The sequence below is a fragment of the Heterocephalus glaber genome, unplaced genomic scaffold, assembly GCF_053883595.1.
Source record: "Heterocephalus glaber isolate CG9 unplaced genomic scaffold, H.glaber_assembly_v1.0 deba00000621, whole genome shotgun sequence".
Classification (NCBI taxonomy): Eukaryota; Metazoa; Chordata; class Mammalia; order Rodentia; family Bathyergidae; genus Heterocephalus; species Heterocephalus glaber.
Window position 1 is genome coordinate 5,657,544 of NW_028258153.1, and position 27,686 is coordinate 5,685,229.

The 27,686-nt window shown below is 54.2% G+C and overlaps 2 protein-coding genes across 19 annotated transcripts; one reads left to right on the forward strand and one right to left on the reverse strand.

Moving 5' to 3' along the window:
• Ptprn (protein tyrosine phosphatase receptor type N) lies at nucleotides 1–24,337 on the forward strand. Of its 13 annotated transcripts, none has more exons than XM_013065509.3 (24): nucleotides 6–258; nucleotides 1,569–1,619; nucleotides 1,842–1,955; nucleotides 4,898–4,994; nucleotides 5,999–6,257; nucleotides 6,342–6,389; nucleotides 6,525–6,693; nucleotides 7,082–7,213; nucleotides 7,878–7,912; nucleotides 8,722–8,996; nucleotides 9,191–9,277; nucleotides 9,588–9,667; nucleotides 9,841–9,905; nucleotides 10,472–10,690; nucleotides 11,215–11,415; nucleotides 11,515–11,662; nucleotides 11,822–11,895; nucleotides 12,115–12,192; nucleotides 12,299–12,418; nucleotides 13,331–13,497; nucleotides 16,248–16,301; nucleotides 16,941–17,005; nucleotides 17,111–17,289; nucleotides 17,521–18,105. In XM_013065509.3, the coding sequence occupies exons 1-24, from the start codon at nucleotides 144–146 to the stop codon at nucleotides 17,590–17,592; spliced, it is 2,904 nt and encodes a 967-aa protein (XP_012920963.2). In that variant the 5' UTR covers nucleotides 6–143; the 3' UTR covers nucleotides 17,593–18,105. The 13 variants fall into 13 exon arrangements, 12 of the variants coding, with proteins under 12 accessions (XP_021099941.2, XP_004864591.2, XP_012920963.2 ...); XM_021244283.2 differs by having other exon boundaries at nucleotides 7–258; nucleotides 7,085–7,213; XM_087206026.1 differs by having other exon boundaries at nucleotides 9–258; nucleotides 7,085–7,213; nucleotides 17,216–17,289.
• Nucleotides 19,859–27,086, reverse strand: Dnajb2 (DnaJ heat shock protein family (Hsp40) member B2). 6 transcript variants are annotated; one of them, XM_087206031.1, is made up of 11 exons: nucleotides 27,068–27,086; nucleotides 26,448–26,540; nucleotides 25,830–25,939; nucleotides 24,630–24,683; nucleotides 24,337–24,459; nucleotides 23,467–23,559; nucleotides 23,151–23,253; nucleotides 22,929–22,999; nucleotides 21,872–22,078; nucleotides 20,935–20,962; nucleotides 19,859–20,725 (listed from the first exon to the last, which is right to left on the reverse strand). In XM_087206031.1, exons 2-11 carry the CDS (start codon nucleotides 26,510–26,512, stop codon nucleotides 20,614–20,616), a joined length of 966 nt encoding a protein of 321 aa, XP_087062157.1. In that variant the 5' UTR covers nucleotides 26,513–26,540; nucleotides 27,068–27,086; the 3' UTR covers nucleotides 19,859–20,613. The 6 variants fall into 6 exon arrangements, with proteins under 6 accessions (XP_087062157.1, XP_087062159.1, XP_004864588.1 ...); XM_087206033.1 differs by lacking the exon at nucleotides 27,068–27,086 and adding an exon at nucleotides 26,856–26,987; XM_004864531.2 differs by lacking the exons at nucleotides 20,935–20,962; nucleotides 27,068–27,086 and adding an exon at nucleotides 26,856–26,987.
• Nucleotides 27,087–27,686: the final 600 nt, after the last annotated feature.

Sequence of the window (27,686 nt, forward strand, 5' to 3'; positions counted from 1 at the left end):
TGGCAGACTCGCGCGGAGAGGGGCGCGCAGACCCGCCTCGTAGCTGGGTGGGGAGCGCCAGGCCCCGCCTTGGCTCCCAGCTGGCTGCCTCGGGCCGGCGCTGCTGCGACTCTGGCGGGGAGCGAGAGCTGGGAGCCAGGAGGATGCGGCGCCCGCGTCGGCGTGGAAGCCCCGGGGGATCTGGGGGTCTCCGGGTGCTCTTCTGCCTCCTGCTGCTGAGCAGCCGCCCAGGGGGCTGCAGCGCCATTAGTGCCCACGGTCAGGAGGAAACTTGGGGGGGGAGGGGGGTATGGGGCCGGGAGCAAAACCCTCGGTGGGGGGTGGAGGGCAGCGTCACGAAGGTGAGACGCTCAGGTAGAACAGGTGCGTGCGATGGAGTGGGAAGGCACTGGGAGGAAAGGGGCGTAGGCATGGAGGTGGGGCTGGAAATACCCGGGCGGGACCTACGAGAAGTAAGATCCGGGTAAGTTGTGGGATCAGCAGGAGCAATGGAGGTGCGTGTGGACAGAGGGACTCAAGAGACGGGCTGCAAGATCAGGGGAGAAGCAAGTCAGGCCGAGGTGCCGGGGCGGTGGGGGTCTGCGTGGAGAACGGGAGGGGGAGGGACGATCTCCAGGGGGTCAGAGCCGACCCGGGACCTGGAGGGTTCAGCTCCCAGCAGGGGACTGGGCTGAGAGAGGGCCCAGGGTTTCTCTGTAAGCCAAGAGAGGCCAGTTGGGGCTATCTGATCTGCCACAAGAGGGAGACAGCTGGGGGAGGGGGCAGAAGAGGTTGAAGAGGGGAGGGTCCTCCCTTGTCCCCCTCCCCACATCCTGGCCTAGTGCTGACTCACATCTGCGAGGACAGAGACCGTCAGCGCTGACTCATGGGCCGGGGGTGGCGGGGGGGGGGTAGCGCGTGGGGGAAGGGGCGCGGCCTCGCCATCTGGAGCCTTCTTTCCCCACCCGGGCTTGGAGGCCGAGGCAGGGTACTTCCTGTGACGCTTTGGGTTAGCCAGATGGAGCGGAAGGGTCCGGTCCTGCGGAGACTTCTGTCACCTCTCCTTCTCTCCTAGCTGCCTCCAGGCAAACAAGCCCTTGGCCCGCCGGGCTCATGGCTTCAGCACCGAGGACAGCGGCGGCTTCAGACACATCCCCAAACCCCCGCACACACCAACCCCAACTCCACCCCCGCTCAGGAGCAGCGTGTTAGAGTCTCCTCCTCTTCTGAGTTCCGGGCTGTTATAGTTAGGATGCTTTTGAAGATATTGAAGTACCTTTGCCCTCCGAATTTGGCCCAAAACTCTCCCACAGTAATTCCATGAGACAAGGGTATGATCCTCCAACACCATTCCTCACGGCTTCCATACACCTAAAAAGCCTCTTCTCAGATCTCAGTTAAGCCAATTGAGGCTTTTAAGGATCCAGACTCTCAGATCTTCAAAAGCCAAAGCCAGATCCCGTGCTTCCTTCCTTTAAGCCTTCCTCAGAATGAAAGGAGGGGCCCCATCTGTTTCCCACCCCCCCCCCCGCATCCACCTGACCTTTTTGCATATGGTGTTGAGACTCTGTTCATCTGTCCCTCCACAGGCTGTCTGTTTGACCGCAAACTCTGCTCTCACCTCGAAGTCTGTATTCAGGGTGAGTGAGGTCCAAAGTATAAGACTCACAAGATGGCAGTACAGTAAAATGCAAGTGGGGGTCCTAGAAGGGGGGGGCAAGCTTGGGAAGAAGGACGCTGGCCTAGAGGGGCAGAGCTCTAAAGCCAAGAAAGGAAGTGCACAGAGCGCTATTCATTTGTGACCTGCATTTTGGAAGGCTTCTTGTCCAAGGCCCTGGATAACCACACCTTTGTGCTCTTAGATGGCTTGTTTGGACAGTGCCAGGTGGGAGTGGGGCAGGCCCGGCCCCTTTTGCAAGTCACCTCCCCAGTTCTCCAACGCTTACAAGCTGTGCTTCGACAACTCATGTCCCAAGGTGAGGTCTGTATGCACTGGGGGAGAGATGGGGACTCAGTTAGCACGGGTGCAGAAGAGAGGGGTTCCCTGAGCCAAAGATTTCTCTTCGTGGAACATTCCTATCACACCCATTTCTGGAACACCTTCCACATCTTGCTAGAGAAAGAAGCAACATAGGGATGGAGAACAGCCCTGGAGATGAGCTGTTCACATTTGGACTCTTTGGAGAAGCCCTGAGGAGGCTCTAGATGAAATCACTGGGGAATGGCCGCATCCTTCTCTTTAGGACCAGCCCCACTCCCTGCCCCTGTCTTGAGTGTTTCAGAGCCATGAATTCTAGGCTTCCCAGACAGAACACCCTGCTCATCCAACTCACTCATTCAACAAGTATTTATGGAGTACTTCCTGTATGGCAGGCATAGTTTAGATGTTTGGGATATGTCAGGGAATAAAACAAAAGTCTCTGTTTCCTGGCATTTATGTTTGGGAGATAAAGGAGGAAACACTAAGTTAGAAGAAATATCACATATTAGAAGGTTATAAATGCCTTGGAACATTACAACAGGATCAAGTGATCAGCAATGGTGAGGTGGGAATCTGCAGTATTAAATCAGGTGACCAAAGTAGACCTTAGTGAGACCATAAAATTTAAACAGACTTTAAGGAAGCAGAAGAGTCCTCAAGGAGGCTGTGCAGGGAGAAGAGTGTTTCAGGCAGACCAAACAGGTAGGACAAAAATCCTAAGACAGGAGCACAAGTCTGAGAAACATATGGAGAACAGCGTGGCTATAGAAGAGTGATGAAGAAGAGCGTATGGTACAGTCAGGAAAGTAATGGGGTGGGGGATGCAGATCTTTGTAGGAGACCCTTATAGGAGAATGCATGGAGACTGGCTTTACAGTGAGTAAGAGAAGAAACAAGGTTTGGATGATAGGGATGCATGATCTAAGTTCTATAAAACGATCGCTTGCTGCTGGGTTGAGAGTATGTAGAATGTAGAGATCAAAGATTGCAGCTCAGAGACATTCAAACTTGTTACGATACCTCAGATAAGAGATGAGGATAGATTGGACCAAGGTGATGATTTCATGAAATATTGGTTATGGCTGTAAAGAGAGGAATCAAAGGTGACACCCAGGTTTTATTGCCTGAATAACTGAGTCCATGAGATGTCATTAACCATGATGGGGAAAATTGCAGAAGAAACAACTTCAGTGAAGGGCAGGAGGGTGTTCAGTTTTTAATATGTTGAGTTTAAGATGTCTGGTCAAGTAAAAGTAGATTGTTAAGTACATGAGATTGGATTTACATGAGAGGGGGGATTGGAACAGAGATATGAATTTGGGGTTCTTTGGCATATAAATGGTATTAGATCTCTAAGGTAGATAAGATAACCAGAAAATTGAGTGTATATGGAAAAGAGTACCAAGGATCAAACCCTAGAGAATTTTAATATTAAGTCAAAGATTTAGCCCTAGAGAATATTAATGTTAAGAGGATAAGGAGAGGAAGCTGTTAATGGTGGGACATACTTGTAATCCCAGCACTTGGGAGGCTGAGGCAGGAGGATCACTGTGAGTTCAAGGCTAGCCTAGACTATATAGTGAATTCAAGGCCAACCTGAGCTACATAGTGAGACTCTGTCTCAAAAAACCAAAGGAGCCAGGGATTTAGCTCAGTGGTTCTGGTGCCTGCCTTGCAAATGCAATATCCCAATTTCGATCCCTGGTACCAAAAACAAACAACCAAACAAACAAACAAAAAGCAAACAAAAAACAAAAACAAAACAGGAATGTAGTGCAATGTGAAGGGTTTCAATCCCAGTACCAGGAGGCAAGAGGGGGGCGGGGGGGATAAACAAGGGAATCTGAGAAGGGGAGGCCAGTGAGATAGAAAGGAAAGAATCTTTAGTGGTCTGGAAGCCAAATGAAAGTGTATCCAAAAGGTAGGGGCCAGGGTTTAGCTCAGTGGCACTGAACCTGCCTCACAAGTGCAAGGTCCTGAGTTCGATCCCCCGGTACAAAAAAAAAGGAAGGAGTGATCAATAGTGTCAAAGTGTCAAATGAGCATGGTAGATTAAGTAAAATGAGATCTGAAAATTGACTACCAGATTTATACATGCAGAAGTTGCTGGTAATCTTTATGAGAGGAATTTTGATAGATTAATACTTAACAGAGTGGATTAAGAGGGAATGGCGGGCCGAGAATTTAGCTCAGTGGTTCTGCCGCCTGCCTTGCAAATGCAACGCTGGTACATCCCGGAATGTGAGTGAATTAGAGCACAGGTTTTAAACTCGGATCCGACAAGAAAGAATTGGGTGCAGAGTGGGAGACCCTTCTTTTAGAATAGGTGACTGGTCTCTCCCAAGAGCAGAATTTCCTGGGGCAAAGGGTTAAACAGAAGATCTGCCTCAGAGCCAGGCGTGGTAGTCTATGCCTCCAATCCCAGCACTCTTGGAGACTGAGGCAGGAAGACTGCAAGTTCAAGCCCAGCCTACCTCAAAATAAAACATAAGGGTATGGAGGCATATAGTTCAGTGTTCAAGATCAACAGAAAGAATAGTGATGATTATACTAGCATTTATGGGAAGTTCATTATGTGACAGGCACTATTCTATTTAACATGTGCTGTTTTAACTGTCACAGTCTTAGGAGGTATAAAGTCCCATCTTGCATATGAGAGAGCTGCTTTGAGAAAATTGAGGCTCAGCAACTTGCCCAAAGTCATTCAATTCCTCAGTGGCAGAGGCAGGATTCGAATCCAGGCAGTCTGACTCCAAAAGCTGTCCCTGAAGCTGGGTAGAAGATAGCTCAGATCACACAGCAAGTCTTCAGGCCCCTCCACTGCCCCTCTGCCCCTGCAAACCCAGATTCCTGCAGAGTCGAGAGTACATGCCTGATCTCCACCGACTTTCATTACTGGGCCCGAGCCAACCTCATCGTGTCCTTTCCCTCCAACAGGATTGTCCTGGCATGATGACCTCACCCAGTATGTGATCTCCCAGGAGATGGAGCGCATCCCCAGGCTAAGACCCCCTGAGACCCGTCAGAGGGACAGGTAGGCAAGCTTTCTCAATCACCGTAAGGTTTTGAGGCTGGTGGTCTGTGATCTTCTTGGTGGATGGAGGAGAGGGCACACCAAGGCCAGCAGGCTGGGGCACAGGTAAGGGAGCCTCAGGAATGGTCACACTGACATGCTCGAATGCTCAGTAGGAGCTGAGCTCACTCTGGGGATCCAACAAAACACAGCATTAAAAAATACTTTGAAAAATGTTGCTTTTTAAAAGAGGCATCCAAGTAGTCATCACGAGCAGACCAGAATTTTGTTGAACCAAAGTTCTTTACCATTCAGTTCATTAGGACACAGAATTGTTTATTGCAGACGGTGTCACTGTCTTCCCATGGTTAGGACCCCAAAAGGCAAGACTTGGACCCTGCAAAGCAAAGACAGGGACATGAGGTCCATGGAGCTCAGATGATGACACCGGGACAAAGAAAGCATAGTGGCACGGGTGGGGCAGGACAGTCTTGAGTGTTTGAACATCTGCTTGGAGAATCAAGTGAGGGGACATGCACACAGGGACAGCTGGGCAGCCCACACCCACAGTTCATCTAAAGAGGATTCCAGCTGCACCCACTGGATCCCACCCTTCCCTCTCTGCCCCTAGCCTTGTGCTTCCCTACCCTCTGTGGCTGTGTCTCAGGAACCTAGGGATGCCCCCAAGGCAGCAGATGCCTCTGCCCAGGCTCGGCCCTCTGGCCCCATCTCCATGCCCTTCTGGCTCATCTCTCCTGCCCTGAGGCTGCCTCATTTTTTTTTTCTGGTACCAGGGATTGAACTCAGGTCCTTGCGCTTGTGAGGCAGGCAGTGGAACCACTGAGCTAAATCCCTGGCCCCACCTCATTTCTTAAGAGGTCCGGTCTGCTCCAAACTGTTGACCCTGTCTTGCCTACACTATCTCTGCTTTGTAAATCCTTGCCCAATACAGCTACACACACACACACACACACACACACACACACACACACACTCTCTCTCACACTCTTTGCTTTTCTCCCCAGATCTGGCTTGATGCCCAGGAGACCTGTTCCTGCTGGAGAGTTGCTTTTACAGGGCATCCCCACAGGCTCCGCCCCTGCTGCTCAGGGGCTTCCTCGACCTCCAGTCGGTGGAGGTGGACCTGGGGCCGGCTCCTCCCTGTCCTCTCTGCAAGCTGAGCTGCTGCCCTCTCTCTTGGAGCATCTGCTGCTGCCCCCACAGCCTCCCCACCCTGCCCTGAGTTATGAGCCTGCCTTGCTGCAGCCCTACCTGTTCCACCAGGTAAGCCCTCCACTCTGGCCCTTCCCCAACCCAAATCTCCCAACCCTGACTTCTGCTCTTACCCAGATCTCTGGCTTCCCACAGTTTGGCTCCCGAGATGGCTCCCGAAGCTCAGAGAGCCCCCCAGGAATGGTCAGTGTTGGGCCTCTGCCCAAGGCCGAAGCTCCTTCCCTCTTCAGCAGAACTGCCTCCAAAGGCATGTTTGGAGCCCACCCTGGCCACTCCTATGGGGACTTGCCAGGGCCCTCACCTGCTCAACTTTTCCAGGACTCAGGGCTGCTCTACCTGGCCCAGGAGTTGCCAGTGCCTGGCAGGGCCAGGGCACCAATGCTGCCAGAACAAGGGAGCAGCAGTCGGGCAGAGGACTCCTCAGAGGGCTATGAGGAGGGACTAGGGGGTCCTGGGGAAAAGTCCCCTTCTCCAGCAGAGCAGCCAGGTAACTTTCTTCACTGTCCACTGCCCTGCCTGTTGGGGCTGCTTTAGGTGAACCATGGGGTTTCTTCCTGACTATGCATGTATTTGTTAAATTATCCCCAAAGCCTTTCATACATTTAATTAAAGTCTGCTGACAGCATAGGTGGGAGTACAGTGGGGTGTGGAGCTGACAGGACTCTTCTTCAAATGGAGAATCACTCTGTCCTTGGTGGGCCTGGAGTTTAGGTCTTGGCCCCAGGGAGGTCTTTCCGCCGAAATGTGCACAAGGGAAGCCCAAAGCATCAATGTCCTGGTATTTGAGAAGAGTATGTGTGCTAGGGCCCCTTCATCCCACCTGCATCCCACAAGTCCATCCCACCATCAGCCCTACGCTCTGTCTCTGGCCCCAGCAGACGTGACTCTGCGACTGGCCGCTGTGCTGGCGGGGTATGGGGTGGAGCTACGACAGCTGACTCCTGAGCAGCTCTCCACCCTCTTGACCATACTGCAGCTGCTGCCCAAGGGTTCAGGAAGAAATCCAGGTGAGTGTCCAGGCAGAGAGCAGCAAGTCCCAGCTCTTGTCTCACCTCTTAACTCCACATGGAGGAGCCTGGAGAGGAAGAGTCAGGGTCAAGGGAAGACAGGTTTGGTTTGGTTTTTATTTTTGCAATGCTGAGGATACAATCCAGGACCTCATGCATGATAGGCAAGAGCTCTACCACTGAGCTACCTCTGCAGCCCAAGAGAGTTCTTTTGAGACACAGGGGCAGATGGTGAACCGAGGGGTTAGACCAGGAAAAGACGAGAGGTGGGGATAATGGAAAAACCAACAGAAGATGTGAGCAGGGAAAAGAGGCATCAAGAAGGGAAGGTCAGTGCTAATGATGCCCTGATGGGGGACATGGCCCATGTGGAAGAGAAGAGAAGCCAGTAATTGATGAGTAGAGGGAGGGCTGGCTGGAGGACAGCTTTGAGAGCTGGGCCAATGACAGGGAGCAGCTAATAAAACAACGACTTCTACAGCAGAAGCAAAGAGGAATGAGGCCATTCATAGGATGGGACCCTTGACAGGGTCTTAATCACTGACTAAAGAAGGAGCCCACAGCAGGTGGAACAAGCTCAGGGCTCTGGCCCCTTCTCCCACTGTATTATGTGGATCTTGGCCTTGACTTCTTCCCCAGGCTCTCATTTTTCCTGTCTTTGCAGGAGGAGTGGTGAATGTTGGAGCCGATATCAAGAAAGTGAGTTCCCAGCACTTTCCTGATCTGTCATTGCTCATGGTGGCACATCTCTATTCTTGGAACCTAAGTCTTAGGGTTGGGGCCCAGAATCTGTATTCTCCAGACCCTCACTTGTGGGAAACTAAGGCCCAGAGACTTCGCATCAAGTTGATGGCACAGCTGGGACTCTAAATCAGAATTGTTTCCTTCATTTTTGGTTTTTTGACACAGGGTCTCACTATGTGGCCCAGGCTGGCCTTGAACTCACGGTGATTCTTCTGCCTTAGCCTCCCGAGTGCCGGGATTATAAGTGTGTGTCACCACACCCAGAAATCAGAACTCTTAATTTACTCCTCTTTTCATTACAAACCTTTCACAATGTGCTCTTACAGCAGTAGAGAAGTTGAGAGCAGGCAGGCTCCTGAGGCCCTGTAGCTGGCGAAGCTCTGCTTCTCTCTGTTTTAGGTGTTGAACTTCTAAGATGTTTTGGCTGAACAAAAGTTTAAAAACCTTTGCCTGCCTGTTAGTCTTCCAGTCTCACGCCAGCTCTCTCCTTCCAGAAGCTCCTCCCACTCCAACCCCCTTCTGTGTATTTACAGCCCATGGTTCACTCATTCAATCATTCATTCATCCATCCATCCATCCATTTGTCCATCCACTTAGCATACATTTTTGAGGTGTGCTGTCTGTACCCAGCACTGTACTGGGCCTTGGGTATAGAAAGCTAAATAGATTTTAAACTCTACTCTGGAGAGCTCTGAGTCCAGGTCCGGCCCTCTTCCCCAGCCCTGCCACTGTCTGGAAGCCACATCTCCATCCTCTCTTCTCAGACAGTGGAGGAGCAAGCACAGGGTGGAGACACACCAGAGCCTCCACCTCCCATACCCTCCCTTCCTGGACACCCCACTGCCAACCCCACCTCCAGTAAAGTCCAGCCAGTGCTGAGCCCAGGCCCCTCTGAGCCCCTCAAGGCTGCCAGTCCCTCGGCCACACTCATCCTGCTGGAGAAGAAAAGTCCACTGGGCCAGAGCCAGCCCACAGTGGTGGGACAGCCTTCAGCTCAGCCATCAGCAGAGGAGTACGGCTACATCGTCACTGACCAGAAGTAAGGGCTCCAACTGGGGGAGCCTTCCTGTCCTCTGGGGTGTGGCTGCCCTGCCTGGTAGGAAGCAGAGCACAGAAACCCAGAAGTGAAGGAGGCAGGGAGGTGGTGGGCAGCTCTACAACCCCGGAGGTGACCCATCTGAAGAAAGTAGCTGAGGGTCCCACGTCCCTCCTCTGTCTTCATCCCACCTCCAGACCCCTGAGCCTGGCTGTAGGAGTGAAGCTGCTGGAGATCCTGGCTGAGCATGTGCACATGTCCTCGGGCAACTTTATCAACATCAGGTGGGGCTGGTACCTTGGCGGGTGGCAGCAAGGATCTAGAAAGCAGCTTGACGAGGCGGTGGCTGGAGGGACTCAGGGAGGGAAGGGAAGGCAGCTCCGGGGTGAGAGAGGCTCCCAGCTATAATGAAGGTATAGTCACACATAGTCTGCCGCTTGTTCCATGTAGTATCTGGCTGTTAGCAGACTCCCCTGTAGTGCATCCCTCATCTGCTCCAGCCCCATCCTCCAAAGCAGAGAGGGCCAGAGCTCGTTTCTCTGTTAGTCTGGGCCCTACAGGTAGCAAAGGAGTAACACAGCTCCTATTTGGCAGTGTGGTGGGACCAGCCCTCACCTTCCGCATCCGGCACAATGAGCAGAACCTGTCTTTGGCAGATGTCACCCAGCAAGCTGGTAAATATTGCCCCAACAGCAAGCCCAGGCTGGGGCCCAGCCCTAACGCCCAGGCCTGCGGCTGATGCTGACTTGACATATCCCCAGTCCACATGGACCCTGCCAGGCTCAGCATGAGTGGGAGTGTAGACTAGATGGGGCTGGAGAGAGCCTGACGTGCGCCTTCCCTGCAGGGCTGGTGAAGTCTGAACTGGAAGCACAGACAGGGTTCCAGATCTTGCAGACAGGAGTGGGACAGGTATGCACTAACTGGAGAATCCGAGAAAAACCAGAGGCTCCACACTGCCCACAAGCGATGGAGGCAAACCTGAGGGGGAACTGGATCAGAGACCTGTCTGGCTGGCCAGCCCCTCCCCATGCAGTTCTTTTTCTGACCAGCAGGTGGTGCCAATGGCTCCTTCCTGTAGGACCGGCCCTCAATAGGAAGGCCTGAGCTTGGAAGAACTAGTAGAGATGCTCAACCTCCTGGGGCAATCTCTAAATTCCAAGGGACAGCCTTGCACAGAAAGGGAATTATTCTCAAAATATATTTCTATTCGGCATCCACACTGATGCCTCACATTCTAAAATTCCATCCCTTGGGTTCCCTCTCTACTTCTCCATGTCCATCTTAATGTGGAAATCCTCCAACCCCAGGAGGTCTCTGGCATGGGAGTTGGTCTAATGGGTTCAGAGGAGGATCAGAACCCTTCTGCCTGTATCTACTCACAGATCTGCCTCAGGAGATGCCCTAGCAAGGATCGGGGCATGGGACAGGGTGAGGAGAGCCTGGTGTCTCCCCTGATTCTGGCATTCTCTCCACAGAGGGAGGAGGCAGCTGCAGTCCTTTTCCGACCAGCCCACAGCACCTCTCCCATGCGCTCCGTGCTGCTTACTCTGGTGGCCCTGGCAGGTGTCGCTGGGCTGCTAGTGGCTTTGGCAGTGGCTCTGTGTGTGCGCCAGCATTCTCGGCAGCGGGACAAGGAGCGCTTGGCAGCTCTGGGGCCTGAGGGGGCCCATGGTGACACTACCTTTGAGTACCAGGTGTGCAGCCCCAGAAGCTTATGGAGGCAGGAAGTGCGGGAGCCTTGTGCACCTGGGTTTTTCACAAGGTGAAGGTGGCACAGCCTGGGGAGTGAGCCTCACTCCATGGAACATCCAGGTGCAGGCTGGAGAGTCCCCAGAAGCCGTGCTGGGTGGGGGGGCTTTTGAATGGATGGAAATCAGGAGCGGGTGGTTACTGAGAGTCTTCCCAATCCTCTGGTCTTGGGCTTCTGGGACTCTGCTCAGTAATATCCGAGATTGTCACAAACACCCAGCAGAAGACCTGAAAGGGCAGAAAGTCCTACTCCAGGGCCTGGGATTTAGCTCAGTAGTTCTGCCACCTGCCTCACAAGCACAAAGTCCCAAGTTCAATCCCCAGTACCAAAAAAGAAAGTCCTACTCCAGAGGGGATGGGTTCCATTCAAAGTCAATCAGGATCAAGCCCAGGGGCCCAGACTTGAACCCACAGCCCCATTCAAAGGCTTCAGGAGACCCGTAGGCCCCACCTGATCCTTCCTCTGCAGGACCTGTGCCGCCAGCACATGGCTACAAAGTCCCTGTTCAACCGGGCAGAGGGCCCACCTGAGCCTTCACGGGTGAGCAGCGTGTCCTCGCAGTTCAGCGATGCGGCCCAGGCCAGCCCCAGCTCCCACAGCAGCACGCCGTCCTGGTGTGAGGAGCCTGCCCAGGCCAATATGGACATCTCCACAGGACATATGATTCTGGTCAGGACAGGGCCTGTGCCCAGAGCGGGGAGGGGACAGGATGGTAGGAGAGGCAGGACTGGCAATATGGGCCAGAGCCAGGCTGTGGTGCCCCTGTAGGCATACATGGAGGACCACCTGCGGAACCGGGACCGCCTGGCCAAGGAGTGGCAGGCCCTGTGCGCCTACCAAGCAGAGCCGAACACCTGTGCCATCGCCCAAGGAGAGGGCAACATCAAGAAGAACCGCCATCCTGACTTCCTGCCATGTAAGTGAGCCTAGTCACCAGCCTGGCACCATCCACTTCCCACCGGTGGCTCTGGAGGGCTGCAGGGACAGGGCTGGGCTCCCAGTTCAGGCTGAGGGGCAGAGGTCCCAGGACCCAGTGACCAGAGGCCATCTGGGGCGGGGGGTTTGGTCTGTGCAGATGACCATGCCCGCATCAAGCTAAAGGCAGAGAGCAGCCCTTCTCGAAGTGACTACATCAACGCCAGCCCCATTGTGAGTGGCTCTGATTCCAACCCCACCCCGCCCCTCTTTGCTTCCTTCCCTGTGGTCATCTCCCACCCCACCCAGGGCCCTGGAATTGTGGGACCTGATAGCCTAGCATGGAAATGGGGGCTTCTCAGCCTTCCCCACATCCTGCCCACTCCCTTTTGCCTAGCATCTCCATAATGGCATTTCCCATTCGGGCTCCTGATGCATCTTCTCTGCCCCCAGATTGAGCATGACCCTCGGATGCCAGCCTACATAGCCACCCAGGGACCGCTGTCCCATACCATCGCAGACTTCTGGCAGGTGGGCTCTTGGAGGGAGGGATTCCCTAGGGACCAGGGGCCCTTGTGGCCAGGCAGGTCCCACCTGGGGAGCTTAGAGTGAAGCTTACCTGGGTCTCTGTCCCTAGATGGTGTGGGAGAATGGCTGCACTATCATCGTCATGCTGACCCCACTAGTGGAGGATGGCGTCAAGCAGTGTGACCGCTACTGGCCAGATGAGGGCTCCTCCCTGTACCATGTATATGAGGTCAGGGGGACCCCACAGCAAGGGGATAACGGGAGTGGGGAAGGTGGATGATAGCTGTTCATATATTACATGACTATACATGTGTTAATGTATATATGCTTACCTATATTCACATACCCACATATACATATATGTGTACCTGTGTGTCCTATCTAGGGTCAAAAGGCATCAGTAGGGACCTATGATAAAGTACAGAAACAAAATCATAATACCACTGAAACTCAGATAAGATAAGCTTCAGGAGAATGTGAGACAGGGAAAATAAATATACCCCAAAATGGAGATTGAGATCTCCTTTAATTGAGCCTAACTTAGCTCTGAGTTTCCTGGTAACCAAAGCAAAGAAAGAAATACCAACAGTCATATATGTTGCTTATGTAAAACAGACACAAATTTTTTCATTAGGAGAGAAGATAGATGGGAAAGGGGAACTAGGCAGAGGCAAAGCTGGGGAAGGATGAAGAGATTCCAGACAAATGGGAGGTGGCCCCTCATAAGACAAGAAACCTTAAGAAGAATCAGAAGTTTCTCATCAACACATGACCCTGGATAGTAATTTTTTCATCACCAAATGAACACATCAATAGTCTTTTTAAAAAGTCTTTACCTGTTCATGGGTAAAGAAAAAATCAAATAGAGATATAGAATGTCATGAAAGTTTATGGAACATGTAGTCCATGTTCATCTGTGATTCATCTGTGAGGAAGAGGAAGGCGAAATGGGCGCCCGGGTGGAAAAGCTCTCACTTACCCTGATCGGTAAATAAGCCACACAGGCAGCCAGGATCCTTGGGGACAACTGGGACAGGTGGGGCGGATGGGAGGGTAAAGTTCCTCAAGGACTTAGATTTGAAGTAAGCGGGGAGGCGGGGAGGCGGCGGGAGCGCGCTCAGGCCCGGGCTGGTCTGGGCAGGTGAACCTCGTGTCCGAACACATCTGGTGCGAAGACTTCCTGGTGCGCAGCTTCTACTTGAAGAACGTGCAGACGCAGGAGACGCGCACGCTCACGCAGTTCCACTTCCTCAGCTGGCCGGCAGAGGGCACCCCGGCCTCCACCCGGCCGCTGCTGGATTTCCGCAGGTGAGGGAGCGCGGAGGGGTGGGACCGGGACACAGGTGCCGCGGGCTGGGCCCGGGGCCCCTCCCTCCAGCCCACCAGCTCACTCTGCTTTTCTGCTCCCTCCCCCTGGCGCCCTCGTTTTCTCCCAGCCTCTGGAGTCGAGTCGGTCTCCTGCTGGCTTTACCGGCTTCCCAGGAGAAGGGCGCACTCCGCTCCGGCCCTCTCTATCCTGAGCCCCATTTCCTGGCCTGCGCTCCGTTTCCTCTCACTCCTTCCTGGCTGCACGGTTCCCCATCCCTCTCTCTGTCGCTTTGTCTCTGTTTCTCTCTCTTTTGCTCTTTCTCCTTTCCTTTCTTCTCTCTTGCCCTCGTTGGTCTGTTATCTCCGTCACTTCTTCCCATCCCTATCCCCCCCCCCATCTCTCCCTTCTCTCCATTCCTCCCACTTGCCTCCTTCTGGCCTTCTCTCCCTTATTTTTGTTCCCACCTCCCTCCCCTCTCTGCCTCTGTCCCTTGGCCTCTTCCTCCTCTGTCCTTCTCACTCCCTGTTCCTTGTCCCCTCTCTCCCTCCCTCACAGCTGCCAGTGTCATTTTTGTGATCTGCAGCTAGCATTCTCATTCCAGTTGGATAGTCACAAAAGTGCCCATTGGCAGGTGTGGCTACTGCTTGGACAGGGCAGGACATAAGGGTGGGGACCACCCCAGGGGCTACTGGGAGGGCGGGGGGTGGGGCTGCAGGAGAAGACTGAGTCTGTCAGAAGGAGGAAGAGAAAAGGTGTGGGTTCTCAGAAATTCTTGTGCAGGGTGGGAGCTGGGACAGATGCCAACGGGGGACTTGGCCTGTTGTGACCCTGAAATCAAAACCAGGCCGGGCCTCCAACCTCCTCTCCCTTTTCCCATGCAGACCCAATGGCACTGCAGCCTACTCCTACTGCTCTGTGCAGTGCCAGGCTGGCCTGGGGTCTCTAGGTGTTGGGCAGAAGAGCACAGCTGGGGGTGGAGACCTGGCTTTGGTTTCCAAGCCTCAGAATAATCGTTTCTAACTTGGGTCCCTGGTGCCTGAGGTACATCTTGAGTGCAATACCAAACTACTGGAACTGTTTCTCTTTAATCATATTTTTTAAGTTATCAGAGCCAGACCCGGTGATGCATGCCTATTATCCCAGCTGAGGCAGGAGAACCATAAGTTCAAAGCCAGAATGGGCAACTGAGAAAACCTTGTCTCAAAATTATTAATAGTTTTTAAAAGGTGGGATGTAGCTCAGTGCTTTCTGGATTCAGCTTCAGTATTCCCCCCACCCCTCCACATCATGATCAGGCTAAGGGTATAGCTCAGTGGTAGAGCACTAGCCTAGCATACACAAGGCCCTGGTTGCATCTCCAGCAAGGAAAACACACATACACACACACTGTAAAAATAACAACAGGACCACTGTGTAAATCTGTTTTAAGGCTGCATGGGGAAGCTAAAAAGTACTGTTACTTAGGCCAAAATTAGATAAATTCAGGTGGATGAGACATCCGGGCAAATTAGTTGTTGTTTAATCAATGCACCTTGGTGAAACTCCTCCAGCGGGAAGGCAAATTAATAAAAGAGGTCCTAGAAAGTGGCCCAAGTAAGCCCTTGCCTGTGAAATGAAGATGATGATACATCTTTTAGGGGGCTTTTATAAGACTTGACAGGATAAGGTAAAGTCTAGTTTCAGTGCCTGCCACACAGCAAGGGCTCAGTTAATTCCGGGTACTGTTCAGCATCATTATTACTAAATGGCTGAAAACCACTGCTGGGACCATTGTTCAACTCCAGCCCTCGGTTACACTCAGTAGTGTGCTACAAAGCCATGCAGAGTCCTGTAAAGCCGTTCAGTCACCTTAGCATCTAGCTAAGGCTAGACGACCACTAAGTTCCAAGCCTCCCCTAAAACCATCTGATTGCCTCTAAGAAGGTCTTCCCTCGTCCTGCCCCCCACCCCCGGAATATCAGGAGTCTACAGCTGACTCAAAGCAGGAGTCATAAAGGACAGCGAAAGGCTGGGCAAGGCCACTGAGGGAGGGGGAAATGCCATGCTTCTCGCTGAGCTCTGGTCAGGGGCAGCAGGGAAAGTCCTGAGACCCAAGTGGACCCCAGGCCTGAATGTAAGGCAGCCTCAGAATGCCTGTGTGGAAGTGAAGCTGAGCCGAAGATGGACAGCAGCATGCTGTTTAGAGTGGAAGGAACTCTGTGCCCAGCATGAGCTGACACCACAGCTGGTGAGGACCACCAGGAGCCTGAGTTGGGACAAGGGCTGGGGTGATTATAAAGGACGGCAGAGGGACAGAGCAGACCAATGCCTTGAAGTCACCAGAAAGCCTGCCGCCTTGGGGTTGGGCTGTTAATATTACCATGTATCATCATTAGAGGCTCCCATTCATTGAGCACCCACTCAAGCCATACCTCTTTACATGGATCGTCTCGTGTAATCGTCTTACTCCTGAGGAAAAGGTTATTATATTATTATCCCCCATTTTCAGGGAAGAAGACTGAGGCTCAAAAAGGGCAAATCAGTTATTCCAGGTCCACAGCCTGGGCCCTTAGCTCATAATGATAAGGCCCACCAGTGCCACCCATGCCAGCTCTGCTTCTTCCCCTCCAACCCCACCTCCCTTCCCACCCCTTCTCCCCCTGCCTTGGCCACATGGGGAGAAGAGGCAGAAAGCAAGGCTGAGGCACGTGCCCCCCGCCCCCCCCCCCCCCGCTGTGCTGCTGGTCCTCACACCTGTTTCTCCCTGCAGGAAGGTGAACAAGTGTTACCGGGGCCGCTCCTGCCCCATCATCGTGCACTGCAGGTGGGTGGGGCGAGCGGGGCGGAGGACCCCCAGCTGGGCCCGATCCCACCCCTCTGGTCCTGCTACCCTCCCGTGCACACCTCCTGTGCAAGCTGCCAGCCCAGCCCTTTGGTGCTGGCAGACGACAGCCCCGGGCAAACGTGGCACAGCTGTTGTTTAATGACTATTCGCTAAGAATGGTTGAAGAAAGAAGGGGGGAAAGTGTGTGACAGGGACTTTCCACAGTCAGAAATATTTACTCTCTGGCCCTTTCTATAAAAGTTGGCCCAGGGGCCAGGGATTTAACTCAGTGGTGCTGCTTCCTGCTTCACAAGCACAAGGTCCTGAGTTCGATCCGGAGTTCAATCCCCAGTACCAAAAAAAAAAGTTGCCCCAGCAAAAGCCTGGCCCAGACTGAGGGCTGACCCACTCTGTCCTGCTGCCTCTGTCCCAGGGCCCGGGACACCCTACAGCTCACAGGCTCTGCATGCAAGGCCCAAGTCCCAGGGCCAGATGTTGGGCACTTTCTCTCATCCTGGGCTCACACCCCTGCCCAAGCCAGCCCTTATGGATTGGCCAGCGCTGTTCCCAGCCCAAACCTCTACCCCTCCCCCTCTCTGCTGGGCCCTGTGGTAAGCCTGTCGCCAACTCCTATTTCAGTGATGGTGCAGGAAGGACTGGCACCTACATCCTCATCGACATGGTACTGAACCGCATGGCAAAAGGTAAGGCCCAGCCCCATGGTGCCTGCAGCCCTCAGGCCCTTGCTAGAGTCTCGCCAGCACCCAGGCACCTGGGAGCCACTGAGGTGCAGGCTGTCACACCTCTAGGCCTTGCCCCATCTCCAAGCTGCCCACCACAGGATGCACCAAGCTTTCTGGGTGCTGTCCTCCTCCGGACACCCCTGAACAGCCCACATCCCGCCCCATCTCCAGGAGTGAAGGAGATTGACATTGCTGCCACCCTGGAGCATGTCCGTGACCAGCGTCCTGGCCTCGTCCACTCTAAGGTGACTGTACCTCCCTGCCCTGACCCTAGCAGCACCCCCCAGCACCCCCTTCTCGGCCACCCCAGAAAACCAGCAGCAGCCTGCCTCTCCCACCTCCCTCTCTGCCTCCCTGAGGGCAGTGCCCCTTCTTGCAAGGGACCTGCCCAGCACCTTGACCCCTGGAAGGTACCCCCTGTGGCAGGAGCAGAGGCCGGGCCTCCCCATGACCCTCCTGCCACTTCCCTTCCCCAGGACCAGTTTGAATTTGCCCTGACGGCTGTGGCAGAGGAGGTGAACGCCATCCTCAAAGCCCTGCCCCAGTGAGCTCCTCAAGCCCCAGCCTTTGTTCGCTCTTGCCTGTGTGAGCATCTATCTGTGTACCCACTTCTCCACCCCCACCTGCCACTTTGGCTGCCCTTGGGCACACCTAGCCCTTCCAAGAGGAGTGTAAGGAAGGGGGAACAGCAAGCACAAGCCAAACCAGACTCACATGCTGGAGCCCAGGCAGCCTATGGAGGAACTGGCAGTGGCCAGAAGGAGAGGAGAGGATGGGGCAGCAAATCTGCCCAGAGCCTTCTCCTGCCCGAGTTCCCTGGCTCCTTTCCCGTGGCTCCAGATGCTCCCCACCTGTCTGTCCCTCCCCCAGCCTACTGTGTGGACAGCTAAGGTGGGGGTACCAGCTTCCCCATGCAGACACTGTGCCCTCCGTGCCCACACCCCAGGCCTCCTCCTGCCACGTGCCACTTAACCTCTCCCCTGGCACAAGAGAACATTTCTAGAAAAGTCTACTTTTGTATCAATGTGAATAAAGCTAGTGTGTCATTTGTGCAACTACAACCCACACTCCTACGCTCTTCTGTCTGTTCTGCTTCCAGCCGTGGCCTGGGTCTGAGTCGCCCTGCAGTCTCCCTGGATGCAGAGAGCCCTGGGAGACAGAGGCCATGGGGGCCTGGAAGCTGCCTCCCTCAGACTAAATAGCAGTGCCTAACAATGAGGCAGGCATTTTTTACACTGTGCTCCAAGGAGGCCCAAGGTGCCTTACATATATTCATTCGTTTAATCTTCACAAAGCCACTACCAATGATTAACCCCACTTTTTGATGAAGAGACCTCAGCTGGGCACACGGCCAGGTAACAAACCTTGTAACTGGTGGAGTTAGGATTCAAACCTGGGTAGTCTGACCTCTACTACCTCTCCTGTCAGTTCTCAGGAAACTGCTTCATGCCCTTTGGCCTCAGGAATAACATTTATATCAGGCAGGCTTGAGGAGGTTGGAACTTGTGGTGGTGATAAGGCAGAGTTCCAGCCGCACCTCAGGGGACACTATAGCAAACTCCAATGACTCCAGGCCAGGCCTGCTCCAGGGGCATTTTCTCCCTGTCTGTCCCTCGACCCTGAGGGTGTTCCTCCTCCCAGAAGGAGCCTCATCTGCTGCTCATGAAGTGTCCTTGGACAAATGTGGTGGCCACAGAAGTGAAGCTAGAAGAGCCCTGGGCCTGGGGCCCTTGAGGTTAGGGTCATTTACCCATGTGCTTGCTAGACTCAGCCTCAAATGGAAAATAAGGTGACTCCCATCTACCAAAGTGGGGAGTGAAGGGACCAACTAACCTCCCACAGGCCCCTACTGCACTGCTGGGGCACAGGTCCTGCGCGCTCAGCATTCCAAAGGCTACAAGTTGGGGAAACAGCTGTCCTGCAAACTTCTAACAGTCTGTCTCCCGGCCCCTCCATGGGGGCTTGAAATTCCTCATTCAGGGCAGGCTGCTTCTTTGCATGGTAGAGGTGGGCATGGCAGCACAAGCCTGTAACCTTAGCACTCTAGGAGGCTGAGCCTGGAGGATCACAAGCTTCAGCTCAGCCTAGGCAATTTAGTGACTTAGCAAGACCGTGTCTCAAAATTAAAAAAAAAAATTTTTTTTTAAGGGATGAAGATATAGCTCAATGTGAAGGCCCTGAGTTCAAGTTTTAAAAACCCAAAAAAACACTGTAGGTCCTTTGGCTACTGAAGGTGAGTCCAAGAGCCTGTCCTAGCATTGGCAGACAGGGGCCAAACTTGACCTTGCAGGACAATGGACAGGCACTTTTCTGTGGCTGCAGATACAAAGAGGGGTGACCTGGCTCTTTCCTAATGAGCTAAGGGCTTGTCCCCATGGTGGGCTTTACTCGTGCTACCCCATGGGCAGGATTCCCACCTCTGGCTGCAAGCTGAGAGGCTTAGTCTAGGAGTCTTGGAGTTCCAAGGTTTCACCCTGTCATCGGCTTTTTGTGGTTCCCGTAAAGTCATCTTAACTCAGTCTGGTCTTAGCTGTGCTGTGGGGTATTGGGGGGAAGAGGGTGTTAAGGGTGTGAGGGGAACACTGGCTACTGGGGAAAGCCAGTTATGGGCCCCCAAGAGGTGAGGGCCAAGGATGTAAGCCTTCCCTGGGGTTCCATAACATAATTGCCGAGAACAAGCTGGTGAAAGGGGAGATTTCTGCTCCCCAGTGACATCTGCTTGAACATAAAGGGAGGTGTGAGGCCTGACATGTCACCCACTGGTCCCATAGGGTCCCTCCTGAGCACCCTGAAAAGAGGAAGACAACATCCCACTGAGCTCTTACAATTCAGTTTTATTGAATTCCAGTTTCCCTCTTGGTCTGATCCCAGCCCAGCTAGCTTGATAGGTCTCTGAGGCTCAGTGTTACAGGGGGTGGCAACACCCTACTCCACCAGCCCCCTCCCAGGCCTTGGCTCCCCAGGTAGGGAGGAGGAGAGGCAGCTGCCTGTGATGTTGGAGAGAAAGAATGGGGAGCAGGGTCAGAGGCCACAGAAAGCCATTCAAGCAGCAGCATGCCCCGTGTTCCCAGCACACACCAGTCCCAGCCACATGCCTCTGTGAGGGTAGCTTTCCCTTCCAAGCTCTGCTGCCCCATGTCCATCAGCCTTCCAGGGCCATGCCCCGCCTATTCCGAAGGCCCACAGGAAAAGAACTTCTCCCAGATGCTGCAAGGTCTTGACCTGCCCACTCCAACCCTGGGGCTAGCAAGAGGTGTCAGGGGAACCCAGGCTTGAGTCATTCCCCCTTCATCCACATCCTGGCCACCATGCCAGGGACAAATCAAGAGACAAGATCTCCTCAGCCAGAGCAAGTGACAGGCTGGCCAGGGCTGGAACTACATATCCCAAGAAGCACAGCTCTATAACCAGGCACCAATTCTCCTGGGTGTGACCTATCAGAAATGAGGCTGTGTGCATTGCATTGTGGGACTTGTAGTCCCCATGAGACAGCAGTAAACACCAGGGCAGTGTTCACAGGCTAAGCCTACTGATGCCCCCCACCCACCACCTAGGCCCCAGCTCTACACTCAGCATGGGCAAGGGAGGATGGAGTATCCCCTCCCATCGCATGGGTGAGGGTGCTGTCCTGTTGGAACTGTGAAGCGACTCTGCATCCTGGACATCCAGCTCAGAACACATCTGGGGAGAGAGCAGGGGTGGGTGACAGGAGAGAGGGTCAGCAGCAAGCCATGGAGGATGGAGTCAAGCATGCACACCTTGGCTGGCCATGTGGCTGCTCCCTGAACCCTCATGGATACTGGGGAAGTCGTACGGGATACAGTCCCACCTAGGCCTCCCCCTGGGTCGCCCTAGCCCTAGCCCCCCTCTCCGGGGTTAGCCAGCCTCACCTCTGCCTAGTCCCGAAGCTGGGGCAGGCTGAGGCAGCAAGAGGAAGGGAGGAAGAGTAGATCCGGCTCCAAATCTGGATGGCTGAGAGGCTCCCGCCCCACCCAGCTACCCTCCCCAGAAGACCTCATGGCCCCACCGGCCCCAGCATCTTCCTGGGCTCATTGAGGCTTCTTGGGGAGAGAAGGAGAAAGGAGTCCTAGCCAGGTGGCAGTGAAAGCAAGCGACACAGCCCGAAGAGAGCTGCAGAAAGCAGAGTGGGAGGAAGGAGAGCAGCACCAGAAGGGAAGCACAGAGACAGTCAGAGCTCAACACTGCACAGAAAAGAGGGATCTGCAGCTGGACAAGGAGAGCGAGACTCCACTCAGCCCGCAATGCTCCCCAGAGAAGCTGCGAACTCGGGCTCAGCGCACTGCACCCCAGGCCAAGTCCTCCTTCCTTCACACCCTTGGCAACACGGGTGGCACAGGACCTGAGCACAAAAGGCTCAACCTAAACCATTAATGTCCCTCAGAAGCCCTCATTCTACAAAGTGCATCCGGCTCCCTCAAGCTCTTCCATTGCCCAGACACCCCACCCCCCTCAGGGACCTATCAGCTTCACCCAGGGACCTGTCAGTTCTGGCTGAGCACAGCAAATCCAAAGTCCACACTGGAATGTGGCAGCCCAGGAGGAAAACTTGTGGAGGGACATGGAGTTCAGGCTTCCACAACTCAGGCCACACTCTGCTCTGCTCTGCCAGTGAGCCAGATGCCGAGTCAGGACCTGAATCAGATCGGGCTGGGCCTGGTGTTCAGAGGATGAGACAGCGAGAGGCCTTCTCCTCTGGGGATGGGCTGGGTTTGGCTGCCTCACCCTGGGCCCTATCGTGGGTCCCCCCTAGACCTTGGACCTGGGCCTTGGGCCGTCCCTGCCGTCGCTGCTGTACCCCCCGCCCACCTGCCGGCTTCTGCCCAGCTGCTTCCATCTCTGACAGGCTGTAGGCCATGGCAAGCTGGAGGTCCTCGTCCTCCTCAGAGAGGTCACTGTCCGAGGGGCGTGGGGCAGGGGTCTGCTGCATCTGCACGGCCCCTGACCTGGAGGTGACTGACTGTTGCTGCTCACGACGGCTCAGCTCCAAGCCCAGTGCCAGGTCGTCTGGGACCCCTGCAAGAGTCACAGCCACCATGAGGCCCAGACCCATGCAGGGGCATCCTGCCAGGCCATCTCACACAGTGACCAGCCTGACCACTTACAGCCTCTCTTTGGAAGTGGCACACGGGCAGCAGGCCCCAGGACAGTGGTCAGGAGCATGGGGAGGTATTCCGCTCCAGGAGGAATGTTCTTTCTCTGTGGATGATTTACTCAACCTCCCTATGCCTCCCTTCCCTCATCTATGAATGAGGAATGACAGTGCCTGCATACCTGAAAAGTCCCATGGGGTAAATCTGTCAACCCATGTAAAGTGGGTTGCCACACAGTACTCCCAGTGTCAGCAGCTAAGCAAGGTTAGCCGAAGTGACAATCCTGGGGGCTGTGGTGTTGCGAGAAGAGCTCTGCTCCAGGAATCGTGTGCCCTGAGCTTGATTCCTGGCTTACTTTCCTCCTTAGTTCATAGGTAGGAATCTTGAGCCAGGGGCTACTTGGACATCAAGATCATTTAACAAAGCTGTGGCTCAGTCTCTTGAAATAAAACTGGAGCAAATACCATCTACCTGCATATTCCCCTAGATGCTTTAAGAATACAGGAGAAACTAGATATGTGCAAGTGCTTTAAAAAAACCAGTAAAGTCCTTTGCAAATGTAAGGTACTCCCACCAACAATGGTGGTGACTGGCTGGCCCTCTCAGACCCCTCTGTTCACTTCCTCCCATGGCCATCTCTGGTCCTGCCAGTCTGGCTTCTGGCTGCCATTCCCTAGGGCCCATCCCCAAGGAAGTTCAGACAGAAGTTTAGGGAAGGGGACCCAGGGGCTGAAGTTTCCTGCCACGGACTGGGTGGTGGAGCCCTTGCTCACCATTGATTGAAATTGACTTCAGCTGCCCATCCTCCTCCACTTCCACCCGTTCCTGCCCGTTCTCCATGATTCTGTGGGCAACAGCACAGCTCAGTCAGTGAGCAGTGACCAGTCCAGGCCCCGGCCACCACAGTGGACAGGGCCGATTTTATATCTGTACACGGCTCCCACCTCCACCCCTGGCCCTCAGACCCCCACCTGCATGGCCCTAGGAGGCTTCACCTGCGTGTTGTAATGCGGCGTCCCTGGACAAAAGTGGTGGATGTCGAAACAGAGCGGAAAGCACCAGCCCCAGGACTGAAGGAGAAAGATGAGGAGGAAAAATCTGGCATTGGGACAAAGGAGGTGGAAAAGAGACCATTAGAGGGAGGCTCTGTGCTGCCTGCCACAGTCACCAAAGGCCAGGAGCCTCAGGGCCCCCGCAGAGCTGCCCAGAGGCAGGGCTCCACGTAGAGGACACAGGCCTGGAAAAGCGCTAAGCTGCCACTGGGGACTCCAGGACTCAGAGCTCACACACATGGGAAGGGACAGTGCTTACCACAGTGCCCAGGGAAGGAGGAAGAGAAGGTAAAGAATGGGCCCGAGTGGCGGGAACCCCGATTCTGAAGCTCCGAGAAGGGGCCCAGGTCATCTGCAGCAAGTAAGCAGATGCGCAATCATCAGTGAAAATACTCCCCCCATTCCATGTGTGAACTACTTTGCTTTTAAGTCTAGAAATATAAGCTGCTGAGCAAACTGGGTACATTTATGATTTTTTTTTTTTCTGTTTTCAGTTGGCCTTCTTTACAAATTAAATTCCTTTTCAACGCTCTACGTGAAAATCTTCACTGGTTAATTCTGCCCACAATAAGGAACAAAGGACGGAGGGACAGTCAGAAGGATGGAAGGACAGATGGCCCCTTTCACAGAGGCAGAGAGCGTGTGAGGACAAGCAGGAAGAACAAGCAGTCCTGCCTCTGCCATTTGCTCTGTGACTCTACGCAAGTCATTTGGGCCTCGGTTTGCTCATCTGTAAATGAGGATTAAAATTAGTCACCTCTCAGGGTTCACAAGATGAGGAGATGTCAAATACTCGACAGAGAATCATCCTAAAACATGGTGTATGTTGTTACATGTACCACTACCACTCTTGTCACATGGTGCTTTGAGTCTTGCTTTCATGGCTGTTTTTGTGGAGCTCTAACAATGTGTTATTGTTGTTGTCATTTAACAAGGCCAGTCTGTAAAGCGACACTGGCAGGTCACATGTGAGGTTCTATCCCAGCTCTCACTGGACCGACACCACTACACAAAATCTGCCTGTGGATCCTGCTCCCTTCTCAGCCTTCTGCTAAAGCCCTGCCAGTGGATGGAGGACAGGCCCAAAGGGGGAAGTTGAGCCATTCTGAGCCCTCCTCAGCCTACTCACCAAAGAGCTCTGCAAAAGGGTCTCCACTCCCGAAGAACTCCCGGAAGACTTCCTCAGGGCTACGAAAAGTGAAGGTGAAGCCAGGCCCACCACCGGCAGTTTCAGCCCGAGAGGGGCCAGTTCCTGGAGGAGAGGCAGGATGATAGGAGGCCTGGGGTGTCCATCTCGCCCTGAGCCAGTGGATCCACCTAAGGCACTGCCAGGAGCCTCAGGGAAAGCAGCCATGACAAGGACCTGCCTTGCTGACTCCGCCCTGACCCACTTCCATCCCGGGGCCCTGCCACTCCACCTACCTGCCCCAGTCAGCCCTTCCCGGCCATAGCGGTCGTAGATCTCCCGCTTATGCTCTGGAAAGAGAGATCCAATCATTTCTCCCTCCCTCTGGAACAAGGGTTTCCCCTCCCAGGCTAGGCGATTGCCTACAGCCTGACACTTGGGGGACAGCAGGGTGTTCAGGGGACACAGGCTGTGGGTTTAGCAGCTACTAAGCCCTTCACATGGATGGCTTTTTCTCATCTGTAAAATGGACATCATAATAGCAGCTGTCTCATAGGAGTGCTGCAAGGATTAAATGAAATAATCCACACAAACTGCTTAGCATAGTGGTTGGCACATGGTAAGTGTTTAGTAAACATGGCTGGGGGTGTATATCAGCAATAGAGTGCTTGCCTGCCATACACAATCTCTGGCACCACAAATAAATGAATTATGTTAGCTAATTATGATCTGCTATTATCAATCAGGGCTTGTCTAAATGTTACTTCCTCAGAGGGACTTTCTGTGACCACCAAAATAAAACCAGGTGCCTAGTATTCTCTATCACATCACCCTGCTACTCCCCCGTGGAATGCTTGTCATGATCTGTGACACTATCTATGCATTTACCTGGTTAGTGCCCATCTTTCCTGACTAGAATAGGATAAACACCCACAGGACAAGGAACAGTATCTGCTTATTCTCCTCTGCTTCCCCAGCACCCAGCAGGTCCCTGGCACTGTAACCACTCAATGAATACTTCCTGAATGAATGAATGCATGCATAAAAGACAGGGGCACAGGTTGCAGCTCAGTGGTGGAGCACTTGCCTAGCATACGTGATGTTCTGGGCCCAAGCCCAGCACCACAAAACAAACAAACACAAAAGACAGAGTTGGATTCATTCTCCAGCCCTGTGTGATCTTCTTTCAGCCTCAATTTCCTTGCCTGTGCAATGGGAGTGATAAAAACCTGCCTCGCAGGATGGCTTCAAGGAGGCTGGCACAGAGGGGGCTCCATACACATTGGTTCCTGCCCCGCTCCTATCCATGGTCAGCACCCACACTGCCCTCCAGACCCTTGTGGGCAAGCAGAGCTGTCCCTGTGGAAGAAGGCATTTAAATGCCAGGCTGAAAGAAAGCATGGAGATGGTAGTGGAGGCGTGGCTTTGGCGGGGGAGTGAGATGGGGCCCGACATGGGGAAGATGTGTTGGGCCCTGCCCCGATCCCAGGCCTTACTGTCAGACAGCACTTCATAAGCCTCGGCCACCTCCTTAAATTTCCTCTCAGCAAACTCTTTGTTATCCGGGTTCTTATCTGGGTGCCACTGTAGAGCTTTCCGTCGGTACCTGCAGAAAGTGGGTGCAGAGGGGAGGGTCAGGGGACAAACGCTGTCTCCTCCCACCAGGACACTCAACCACCCATTCTCCCCTGGCCCACCACTGTCCTTTCATGGGTGAACCCACCCACTCAGCTGCTGGGGCTGCTTTGTGACCATCTTTTCATGAAACTGCTCTCTCTTCCCTCTGCACCAGGGCTGGCACTATACCTAGGAAGCCATCGTGACCCAAGGGCAAGAATGCTCCCATCCTGGCCACAAGTGGCCACAGAGGATACAGGGACACTGATCTCCTCCTCCCAGGGCCTGGCATCTCTATGGTGCATGCTTAGAAAGTCTGCACGGGGGGGGGTGCTGGGGGGGGCACTGGAGAAGGACCCACAGGGCGGCTCCGGGCGCTACTTCTTTTCTCTCTGGACTTGCTCCCTCTACTCTTTCAGGGTCTTTCCTCCCTACAGGGGTCAAATGGAAAAGCCCTTCGGGGGGCAGAGGGTGACAGGTTTCCTGACGGCACTTACGCCTTCTTGATGTCATCAGCGGATGCACTTGGCGGCACGTCTAGAATCTCGTAGTAGGATGCCATGGCAGTCGTCCAGCGGGCCTCTTGGGGGCTGCAGGACAGAGGCAGTCAGGCCACCGGGAACCAGCAGCCCCTCCTAGCGGCCGGAGACCCCTGGGGGACGGAAGGCGCTCAGGGTGGGAGCGGGGCTTGGGACCGTGCTTGCAGCCGGTGACGGGGCTTCCTCCTCAGCCTTATCTTTCCTGGCAGGCCGGAGCCCCAGGCTATCTCGGCGCACAGGCCCGGGAAGCCGGATCGGAGCCCCCTGACTCCGGCACCCCAACCCAGGGTCCCCAGCCTGTCCCGAGACAGCCGCACTCCTCGCCCGGAGTCCCGGCCCTGCCCCCCGCTGGGAACCGTCTGGCACCTGCAGCCCTGGCTCGAGGCTGCTGCGTAGGACGCGCCGGGCCAGCTGTGCGCGCAGGCGTGCGTCAGCGGCAGGGAAACTACTAGAGACCAGGAGAAGGCCGGCTCCGCCCGGCACCCCAAGGGGGAGGGCGACAGCAGGGGCTGCTGGGAGATGGGGGCGGAGCCGGCTATTTTGGGCTCGCACCCCAGAGACGTCACCCCAGGTGGCACCTGCGAGATCGAGGCCTGCTGCATCCGTCCAGGCGTGACGTACTAGCGCAAACAAGACGCGGGGCCCCTGGTCCTTCTGCTGCTCTCCTATCAACAGGACTCATGGTACTCACCCGGAGCACATTGCCACCTCAGGGACTCACCGACTCCTCTCTGGATCTACCCCTCCCCCTCATCTTCAGATCCCTCCTGCAGCCCCTGGTCCTCAAAAGAGGCTGTCCTCGCTTCCCTCAGTAGGTCACGCTTGCCTTTTATAGAATCTTGTGGCTTTCCTTCCTCACCCGGTCACAGCCACAGATTAGCACTGGTTGGTCCGCTTACTTGATTACTATTCACCTCCCCCACTAAACTGTAAATCCCTTTTTTCAGTAGTATATATATAGGGCAATAGCCAAAATATCTATTGGATGATTAAATATTGAACAGATGCAAACATCTTGGTGACAGTTTTGACACATTAGGAGAGGTGGGTTAAAGAGGACAGTAAAAGAAAATACCTGGGATTCAAGGCTTTTCTTCCCAAGCTGATCCTGACCAGCCCCTTCCACCTCAAAATGGTCCTGAGTTCAGACCTCCTAAGGGAGGAGTTAGAGAATTTACTCTACTTAGTATCATTCAG

Excerpts from the sequence above, each read along its gene's own strand:
- Ptprn (XM_004864532.4), top strand. The coding sequence starts at position 144 with ATGCGGCGCCCGCGTCGGCGTGGAAGCCCCGGGGGATCTGGGGGTCTC. Across the intron at positions 7,214-7,877 it reads GGGTTCAGGAAGAAATCCAG|GAGGAGTGGTGAATGTTGGA; the intron begins GTGAGTGTCCAG and ends CTGTCTTTGCAG. Across the intron at positions 12,419-13,330 it reads CCCTGTACCATGTATATGAG|GTGAACCTCGTGTCCGAACA; the intron begins GTCAGGGGGACC and ends TGGTCTGGGCAG.
- Dnajb2 (XM_087206029.1), bottom strand. The coding sequence starts at position 26,512 with ATGGCATCCTACTACGAGATTCTAGACGTGCCGCCAAGTGCATCCGCT. Across the intron at positions 24,460-24,629 it reads GGAAGGGCTGACTGGGGCAG|GAACTGGCCCCTCTCGGGCT; the intron begins GTAGGTGGAGTG and ends CCTCTCCTCCAG. Across the intron at positions 23,000-23,150 it reads CGCCGCATTACAACACGCAG|AATCATGGAGAACGGGCAGG; the intron begins GTGAAGCCTCCT and ends TGTTGCCCACAG.